Here is a 10,532-nt window from a genome sequence, read left to right as displayed (position 1 = left end):
ATGGTAGCATTCTATGTCACTCTTGCCTTTAGCACTGCGGGACTTGCTACGAGACTGATTCCTCTTTCCACCTTTGTACTTTTCTTTGGTCCTTCCCCTGACAACTAAGGCTGTTCCTTTGCCTTTGTCCATTGTCTTTCTATTGGTTTCTTCAGTAAGCAGACTTCCTTCTACACCTGCTATGTTCAAACCATCTGGAGGTGCAGAATTACTCAAAGCTGTGCGAAAAGTGTCCCAACTTTCCGGCAATGTGATCAACAGGAACATAGCTCTAACAGGTTCATCAAACTTGACACCTTGAGCTGACAACTGACTATAGATTGTGTTGAATTCATTCAGATGATTGGACATAGGTGTCCCTTCTTTCATCTTCAAGTCAACAAGCTTCTTAAGCCATTATACCTGTGAAGCTGCACTCTGCTTCTCATAAAGATCACTCAGCTTTAACCATGCTTGATAAGCCGACATCTCGTCTGCTACATTGAAGTAAACGCTTTCTGACAAAGTCAGCATAATGGTAGAAAGTGCCAATTCATCCATTTCGCTCCATTCATCTTCGTCCATATCTTCTGGTTTTATCCCCTTGAGCTTTATAGGTTTTATCTGCTTCTTTTGTACCAACACGTGCCAAATCTGCTTCTTCCACAATGGGAAATTGGTTCCATCCAGCTTCTTGATATTGTAAAGAGCAGTGTCCTGTGATCCAGCCATAGCTACGCTTCACAGTAGTTTACTTTTCTGGGAAAAATTCGGCAGAGTTTCCCCTGTAAACTGACCTCTGAACCAATATCAACCTGTCAAATGAGCCAAGAAAGCTTCAGATTCTGCAGAAATTTTGGCAGAGTCTCCTTTGTAAAATGGCTCTGGTGTACTAAAAACAAGACCAAAAACCAGCTCAAAAAACACTGTCTCTCTGACACTGTAACCTGCGGGTAAACCTGTCCTGCACATGTACTGTCTCTCACTGTCCTGTCACTGTCCTATAAGCATAGACTGCGACAATGCCTCAACGGCAGTAAAGCAAAGATGCAATCCCAACTGTCTAACTCACAGTCAATACATCCTAGCTGCCTATCTAAGGGTGCTCGAGGGATCGCTCCAAGACCTGTATCACCGAAAGGATCTCAACATTCGAGAATCCCCCAGCTCAATAAAACCTCACTCGACCCTCAAAAAAGGCTGCAGTAAATCTGACAGTACATAGACTTCCCACAAAGTCATACATCCACAAATTTCCCACTGTATGTTGTAACCGCTGCGGTGGTTGTTTGCTGCGTGACTCACAGCCAGCAAACCCTCAACAAACATACATCATCTCTGACAATACATCCCATGTGGAAGTACCTGCAATGTCAGGATGAAATCTGGAATATCAAGCACCAAACACAAGCTGCCTGATGAACTAGTGGATGTCGCCTACAGTCTGTGTGTAGATGCGCCCGTGTCGTATGTGACACGCCTCCAAGAACTATGAGCCATCCTTCAATGTGTAGACAGCCAAAAATCAACACTCTGGGAGTGTCGATATCCTCAGCACCTGCAGTTGTAGGCTGAAAACCCCAAATTTACAGAGTCGGATCTGCACCTGTCGAGACCACGTAGTCGAAAATGGCCTGCACAGACCTTTGTCGAAGCCGAACGGTGGCCGAGATGACCTCAGAATGAAATTCTGACAACACCTAGCCCTTTGGGCTGTCCCACGAGATTTGGGGCCGTGTCTTCGCCTGTCGAATTTCACTCCAATCTGAGTTGGTGACTCTAGCCTCCTGCAGTGCTGCCTCGAGCCTCGATCTGAGCTCTGATACCAGTTGAAGGAGTATGAGCGGAAGTGCGACGCGAGAGAGAGTGCGAGAAGAAGAGCACGACGATATGGTGAACTCGCTCTACTGTAATGTGTAGAGCATAGTGAGTTCTTATTAGGTTTTTACAAAAGAATATGTGTACATACCTGGTGGCCCGCCCACTTACCTGGGCGACCACATTGGGCTTTATACCCCAACAAAAAGCTGCACCATGTGCACTGCTTTTTCCTTCCCCTTGTCTTGAGCAACAGATTTCCCCTTGGGACAATCCTTTTTTCTATATCCAGTTCCCAGACATTTAAAGCACAACTTTTCTTTTTTGGCTTTCTCAAACTTTTCCGCTGAGAGAGGACCTCTAGACCCCTTGGGCTTTTTGGAGGTCTCTGATGCAGCAGATGCAAATTTTCTTTTATGATGCACATGCTATGGACGTGTTGAAACAGGTGTAGTGCCATGCACATGCGAACTATGCAATGCCCGATCATCGGGATCATCATGGATGTGAGCTTGCACTGTTGCGTCCTCAAGTGTTTGTGGATCCTGGGTTTTAACGTACTTCTTAAGCTCGGGATTTAACCCACGGATGAACCCATGTACTTGTTGAAAGGTGTCCATCCCTTCCAGCTTGAGGATCACATCCCGATAATGGGAAATATATTCCAATAATGTTTTATGTTGGCGCATAGAACATTCGTCCCAGGCGATCCAATTTCTATCCTTCTCATTAGTAGGTAGAAATTCCTTCCTGAAGACAGTCTCAAAAGCTGCCCAAGTCTGTGGTAGGATGCCCTTCTCCTTGAGAGACATCCACCATTTGTAGGCCTTGCCGTCCAAAGTCAGACTTGTCTGCAGCGCCTTGGCTGCATCCGGGGTACGTCAAAGGTCATGAATACCATCCCACTTACTAAGAAAAATATTCACGGTGTCCTTGTTTCGCTCACGCTCTTCTCCCCGAAAAAATTGGTGGCTTTGTATTTTTCAACAAATCGTCCACCTCTTTTTGGGTCACAGAGTAAAGAGGTCCCGGAGGAGGGCCTTGCCCGGCAACCGGCCCCTGGCCTGGTGTGGAGCCGTGCTCCTGATTTTGCTGACAAGCAGGGCCCGTGGCCTGCTCCCGCATATACAACTTAATCAAATCGGATAATGCTGTGACATTCTGCTTTAATTGTGCAAAATTCGTTTCAAGCACAGTCATGCGTGTTTGCAATGCACGGAAATCTTGCATGTCCAGCAACTCATACGCATCGTCTGTCGCCGTCGTGGCACGATTACCCTCCGTGAGAGGAACCGTCCGTGTGGCATCGGCAAAAGAAACGGGTGCGGACTGCTCGAAATCAAATGCATGATGCATATCTATGTCCGAATCCATGCTGTGGACGTACTGTGCGAGAAAACAAAGGAGAATACTTGAATTCCAACGAGCTCGTAGCAGGTTGCGATAATTAACCGTATAATTACGCCTTTGATGGGAAAAAACGTTGAATTCCAAAGCGAACTTCAATCCAAAACGAAGAGTATCTTGAAAAGAAGGAGCAAATCTGCAGTCCGATGATTCACTCGAAAGCACGGAGCAAATTTGAGCTGCCAATAACCTGGTTTGCAGCGTATGCAATACACCAGGGAAACTTGAAACTTTTGAACGAAGTTTTCAGCCGACGAGGATCTGAAACATATGAATTAATTGGCAGGCGCGTCCAATGCAGCTTGCATCGTATGCAACCGCCAAATCGGTTGAAACTGGGTGACCAAATTGCGATTGGTCAAAACTGGAAAAGCCGAGGCTCAGCAAATTGGAACTGCTGAATGTGCAGTAATTACAGCCAATAGCAATTGTTGGAGGCTATGGAGTTGAGGAGAAGAGCAGAGGAAGGAATATGAAGTGCTTCAGCCAACTCTATGTGGGCACCACGGTTAACCAAGGCCACTAGGGTTCGCTCTTTCAGAGGAAAATCTTTTTTTGACGAATTTTATTCTCTGCAGACAGAGCCGAACTGCGCCATGATGAAGGAGATCATAACTTGAAATTCGACCCGATTTTGAGGGCGCCACAGTGACGAAAAATGCTCAACTTGCCCTTGCGCTCCAATTGAGCCTAACTTTTCTCGGTTTGATGCAGGTCGAAAACACCTTCTTCCCTGACGAGGGGTTGCTGCACACGCGCGCGGCTTTGGCTTCCTCTTTCCCCTCACTTTGAGGTTGCATGCAACATGCATCCAAAAAACAGAACGTGCCCTCAGTTCTAAGTTTAGCTCTGATACCAATCTCAGACCAATGGACTGCCAGGTCCCGGTCCTTCTACCCAACCTCCCTTTAATAGGCTCCTAGCCACTTTCAGACCCCTTCCCATAGGCAGTCGGCCCTTGGCCGCGTCCGTGACCCCTTGGTTGGCCCTTGGCCTGACACATCTCCTACTCCTGAAAGGTTGAGTTCGACATAAACGAGCTACTCAATGAGCTGACTCAATCTTTGGGTTGAGCACTTCACTCACTTTACTCTTATCTATTTTGGCAAGGATATAGTTTTTGTAATCACAATGCATTATTTATCCCCTCAGCTAGTCATTTTTGTATTTTTGATCATACAAATTGTATTGTATTGTATCTAACTATAATTATGACTCTTATTGCAAAAGTAACTTGAGAGAGAGAGAGAGAAGTGAACATGTTGTAGTGTAAAACGGCCATGTGTCATAATTTTCACATACTCACAATGAGCAAAACTTATAGACCTTAAGGCATACATCTTCATCTCCATCAAACACACCAATCATACATCTTCATCTCCATCAAACACACCAATCATATCATCTATTTTATCCATATCAGAGCATTCTAAAGCTATCTCACATTCCATATCATCATCATCATCGACTTCCGTTGTCGGGGGATATGTGTTCGCTACGTTAGCCGGGCAAGCACCGGGCCTCTGGCTGTGGGAGGTGTGAAAGAGAGAGAACAAGAGACAATGACAGCTTTGCCAATCACCGCAATCATCAATTAACCGAACATTACTTTGAGTACAATTTATCCTTAGCCAAGGCGGACTGTTAACAGCGCCGTCACTTGGATCATCTACTAACCAGGAGTTTAAGCTCCCGCTTTACAGAATTAACCGGGCCGTTAACGACACCGGGCTTAACAAATTGATTAATCAACCTTCAAACTGCTGATGGTGATGGGAAACTTTTGCCTGTCACTTTATCTACTTCATCTACATTCAAGATTCTGCAAACATCATTTAAGTTCACTATATCCATCATCGTGCTTCAATTATTGCCGACTGTCTTGTAGCTTCCTGCTCTGTGTGCTTTGCATTGGCTTAATTTCTGCTCACAAAATTTGTCGTCTCCTCTAATCAACTTACTTTGATTGTCGTCACGCTTTGTATGCCCTTGGTAATTTCTCTTTTCCAGTTTCACCTTCTTCTTCTTGCTTTGATTGGAGATCGAGAGAGAGAAACCACGCCTTGATTACCTTGGCTTGGAGATTCCTTCTAGGCTCCTTGAAGCTTCGAATTGCCTTTATCTTCTCCTCATTCTGCCTCTTTGCTTTGGTAGCCCTTATTCTTCGTTCAAGAGAGAGAGAGAGAGAGAGAGAGAGAGAGAGAGAGAGTCTCTCCTTTGCTTCGTTCAAGCTCGATAAGCTCTCCTTGAGCTCCCTCCTTCGCTTGCTTCTCCCCTTCGTTATGCTTCTCCTCTTCGTTATGCTTCTGATGCCCTCCTTCGTTATCTCCTCCTTTTGCTCCCTTCTTTCCCTTGTTGGCTTGCCTCCAATACTTTCATGCAAAAGACAACCCTCCTATAATTAGCGTGCCCCCTCCCATCAATAGCGCCGCCGCTACTGACGTGGCATGGGAAGGGGTGCTATGACGTGGCCGATCACGTTTTCGGGCAGCTCCAAAAGCGCCGCGAGTGGCACCAAAAGGGAGCACGAGGAGGCCCTGAGCAAACTTCGTCTCTGTGGCGGCGCTATCCGAGCACCCTACTTGTCGGCTCGAGCGAATTCCCCCCTTGCGCAGCTTCTTCCTCGCTGCCCTATCTACGCCATGCCTTGTTGTTTCTTCGCTTCACACTTTAAAAAAAATACCCCTTAAGGGTTTTGGGCCACCATGCCTTTGGGCGGCCTTTAGGGGTTGAGTGGGCGGCCATGCCCTTGGCCTTTGGGCGGGCGGCTTTTGCTTTAGCTTGGGTGGGTGGCCCTTAAAGGCCACCCCATTTAGCATACACATCGACTAAGGCATTGCCAAGCACAACCCAGCATCCTCGTCCAACAATCTCATCATGGAATCTCTCACCTTGAGGTAAATCCCGCAACGGATGCATTCCAAGAGACCACATTCCAAACACGAAGCTCTTGAAACACTTTTTGTGCTTTCGTAACGGCACCATATTAGGCATACACAGCGGCCAATTCATTGTTCAGAGTGACATACCAGCCAAAGAAACCCTTGACTGACAATAACATCTGGATTCCAAAATTCATCATGCTTAGTTGTGCCGGCAGCTGACAGCAGCCTCAAGCCATATTATCTCATGATCCCGAACTCAATCTGACGAGCCATTAATTCCTTTAGACTTCTGAAACTACATAGAGCACATACAAACCCTATTGAGGAGGCCAAAATTCCCAGATGGCACACCGATCGAGCCGACCGAACTGGTACGGAGCCGGCCCCCGGTGAATCTTTAACGGCTAATATCTTGGCAAATCGGAACTGATATGAAAAGACCGACGCGCTCCACAAAGTGATCACTTCAGGCCCGTGCATTCATTTCAATTCTATCACCTCAGCTGCAGTTGCCCAATCGAGTACGAATTTGCAATCGACTCAAACTTCAATATGCCATAACTTCTTCACCGTAGCTCCTATCGACGAGCCGTAAAGACAGGCCGGTAGAGCACTTCAAGCACTGCAGTTCTAGATCATAATCTTCCATATGTGCTCACTTCAAGCAAACTCATTTTTGGCATCATTGAGGCATCTGTTGGCCCTTCTAAGCCGCATTTGGAATACACTAATCATTAAGCTTGGCCTGTTATCAAGCCCTGATCACTGCTCACTTAATGTGTAGACTTCAAAGAAGCTTAGCTTACATTTCTATGCTCTTTTTCTCATCATGGCAGCGGAGCTGCATGACATCCACCCCCTCTAAACCTGCACAGCCTCCGGTCTGTGCCAATAGCACTTCAATCTGCATCTGCTAAAGGTACCTTAAGATGTTTGCCATCATCAGGAGACTCACGTAACTGGTAAACGTATGAAAAATGAAATAATGCTTATACCCTATCATCAATGTTCTAGCTTAATCATTAGGTAGCTGTCCATCAAAAATATCTGAACTGTATCTGCCGTATCTTCAAAGCATTCAATCATGGATAACTTGCTTAGTGAACCCCGCCAGACTCAAGTGCTCCAGTTAATGATGCACACGGCTTGACCATTAAGTTCTCTCTTAAGGAACCCTGTCAAGCTCAAGTATGCCTTACTCTGTCTGCACACGGAATGGCCGTCAAGTCCTTTACTTCAAGTTCTGTTAGCAGAACAAACTCAATAGATGTGAAGATACTTCATCAATTGTCCAAAGAAGTCCACTGGATGCCAGCCATGTGATCTTATTGAACGCATAACCAAAATTGTTCTGACTCAGCATAAATCTAGAAAACAAAAACCTTGTACCATGCAACCTGCTACATCAAATAGCTGGTACTCTTCAAATCTGCAAATGGCACTTTAGTAGCCCCCCGGGATCAAACGGGAAACCAAGCATTTGCCCCATTCTGAGCATTCCTTTAAAAATTTTGCACCATCCTCCAGGATCATAGGGAAAATACAAGAATTTCGAATCGTTACAGCATAAACATACATTAACCCACAAATCTTCATACAAACCGCCTGGATCATATGGCATATAAAGTAACTGACAGCAATCATATCTAGCATGATAATCTCCTGGGTCATAAGGCATATATAGTAACTGCCAAGAATCATAACTAGCATGATAGCCTCCTGGGTCATAAGGTAATGGATGGTCATATTTCAAGTATATTGCATTTCCACAAACTTTCTCATAGCATAGGAGCAAAAAGTCCCAAATTACCATCATAGTAGAACCCAGAGGCAAAATCAATTCAATCACTATGGTTTCCAGAATATCAATTTGCATTTTTGAGTCATTGAATTCCATCACTTCATTTGATACCAAAAACGTTGCATGGTTGTCTTCTCTAGTAGGCACAAACTCCTCTAGAGCCTCATCCAAAAGAGACATAAGCTCTTCATCATATGTTCCAGGATGTTCTTCACTGCTCTTGTCACAAGGAACTCGAAATTCCTCTAGCGCATCATCAAGAAGATCCATAAGCTCCATATCTTCCTCCTTGGAAGAACCACTTAGTTTCTGAGTATTATCACAGGAAACCTCATAGCTTGTTTCATATATAGGCACAAATTGTTCTGGCAGCTTCACACTCCCATTCAAATATCTTTCCACTTCGATAGCACAAGTCTCAGCATGCATTACAAAGATAGCATCAATTTCTTTTCCCATAGCATCATCATAGCAAACCCTGTAACCTGTAGCAGTCATAGACTGATCATCATCCATCACCCCCTTTGAATATGCATCTCCATAATCATAATCTTTGTCTTGGTTCACATCAAATACATAAGGTTGAGCATCAAATACATCTACATCATCACCTGTGTCCTGAAATGCATCCATAGACATGAAACCCTCTTGTATAGCATCATCCAAAACAATTGCTTTTGCATGTAATGCTGCATAAGCATTCTCTTCATGGTCTACACCCAAAGAGCACTCCAAATGAGCATCCACATCACATATTGACTCTGATAAACATGTTTCTTGATCATTTCTAGCAACTATGCTTGTATGCAAACCATGTACTGGCTCTGAGAAACCTGCTTCCTCATTTATGTCACTTTGAGAGGATATGACTGCATGCTTAGCATCCATAGAGTCATATTTGCTTTGGAATAAAGAAGACAATTCCAATCAAGCATAAACAGTATCTACTATGAAATCATCATCTGCATGCAATAATGTCTCGTCTTCCAGAAGACATGCATCAATAACAGCTTCTAGCTTAGCATTTTCTTTGGCTTTACTTCTTGCAGAAATATGGTCCCAGAATTCATCATAGTTGAGGATCTGCATCTGATCCCCTTCACCTTTACTGAAGAAAACTCGTTCAGTAATCTCCTTTATTTCCCGATCTAGAATCCTTGAGCTTTCGTAAATGAATTCCTCTGCAAAATACTCCTACCGTGTGGGATATTCTTCTGCCAGTTCTTGAACCTGCTTTTTAAAATCCGAGTTTACAGCCTCTTCAAAAGCTGCAATCATTCGATCTTCCGGAACATTTCGGCTCTTCATCTCAGCTTCATAACATGCAATAAAACCTTCTGGATCATATCCTTGAAAATTATAATACAGCTCTCGAACAACATCAAGTGCTAGCTCTATAGCATCATCAATCTGCTTTTTTATCTGCATGGCTTTTCCTTCCTGCAGATACCCCTGAACCAATTCCATCATTTTAGGCAAATCTCCAACTCCTAGATTCCTATCAAATCCATTGGCACTGAAATCTTCAATAAATTGCTTTAATTGTTCTGTCATCTCCATCTTCACCTGCCACCCCGGCTCGTTTCGCATCGGGTTCACCAAAGATGTCGGGGGATATGTGTTCGCTGCGTAAGCCGGGCAGGCGCCGGGCCTCTGGCTGTGGGAGGTGTGAAAGAGAGAGAACAAGAGACAATGACAGCTTTGCCAATCACGGCAATCATCAATTAACCGAATATTACTTTGAGTACAATTTATCCTTAGCCAAGGCGGGCTATTAACAGCGCCATCACTTGGATCATTTGCTAACCACGAGTTTAAGATCCCGCTTTACAAAATTAACCGGGCCGTTAACGACATCGGGCTTAATAGATTGATTAATCAACCTTCAGACTGATGACGGTGATGGGAAACTTTTGCCTGTCACTTTATCTACTTCATCTACATTCAAGATTCTGCAAACATCATTTAAGTTCACTATATCCATCATCGTGCTTCAATTATTGCCGACTGTCCTGTAGCTTCCTGCTCCGTGTGCTTTGCATTGGATTAATTTTTGCTCACAAAATTCGTCGTCTCCTCTAATCAACTTACTTTGATTGTCGTCAGGCTTTGTATGCCCTTGGTAATTTCTCTTTTCCAGTTTCACCTTCTTCTTATTGCTTTGATTGGAGATCGAGAGAGAGAAAACACGCCTTGATAACCTTGGCTTGGAGATTCCTTCTTGGCTCCTTGAAGCTTCGAATTGCCTTTATCTTCTCCTCTTTCTGCCTCTTTGCTTTGGTAGCCCTTATTCTTCGTTCAAGCGAGAGAGAGAGAGAGAGAGAGAGAGAGAGAGAGAGAGAGAGAGAGAGAGAGAGAGAGAGAGAGAGAGAGAGAGAGTCTCTCCTTTGCTTCGTTCAAGCTCGATAAGCTCTCCTTGAGCTCCCTCATTCGCTTGCTTCTCCCCTTCGTTATGCTTCTCCTCTTCGTTATGCTTCTGATGCCCTCCTTCGTTATCTCCTCCTTTTGCTCCCTTCTTTCCCTCGTTGGCTTGCCTCCAATACTTTCATGCAAAAGACAACCCTCCTAGAATTAGCGTGCCCCCTCCCATCAATAGTGCCGCCGCTACTGACGTGGCATGGGAAGGGGTGCTATGATGTGGC

General features: G+C 44.7%; 1 protein-coding gene across 1 annotated transcript; it reads right to left on the bottom strand.

The window, feature by feature from the left end:
• Window positions 1-6,988: 6,988 nt before the first annotated feature.
• Window positions 6,989-8,778, bottom strand: LOC147427610 (uncharacterized). The gene is made up of 3 exons (XM_086496739.1): window positions 8,376-8,778; window positions 7,666-8,291; window positions 6,989-7,048 (listed from the first exon to the last, which is right to left on the bottom strand). The coding sequence occupies exons 1-3, from the start codon at window positions 8,776-8,778 to the stop codon at window positions 6,989-6,991; spliced, it is 1,089 nt and encodes a 362-aa protein (XP_086352865.1).
• Between the last annotated feature and the right edge of the window lie 1,754 nt (window positions 8,779-10,532).

This window comes from Adiantum capillus-veneris, chromosome 23, assembly GCF_014529385.1.
Source record: "Adiantum capillus-veneris isolate H3 chromosome 23, ASM1452938v2, whole genome shotgun sequence".
Taxonomy (NCBI): domain Eukaryota; kingdom Viridiplantae; phylum Streptophyta; class Polypodiopsida; order Polypodiales; family Pteridaceae; genus Adiantum; species Adiantum capillus-veneris.
Note: the sequence above shows the minus strand (reverse complement) of the source record. Positions and strands in the feature narration are given on the sequence as shown.

Bases quoted from the DNA above. Each gene is read 5' to 3' on its own strand.
- LOC147427610 (XM_086496739.1), bottom strand. From the start codon at position 8,778: ATGGATGCTAAGCATGCAGTCATATCCTCTCAAAGTGACATAAATGAG. The intron at 8,292-8,375 runs GTTACAGGGTTT...GTGCTATCGAAG, and splicing joins TCAGTCTATGACTGCTACAG to TGGAAAGATATTTGAATGGG. The intron at 7,049-7,665 runs GTATGTTTATGC...TACGTTTACCAG, and splicing joins ATGAAGATTTGTGGGTTAAT to TTACGTGAGTCTCCTGATGA.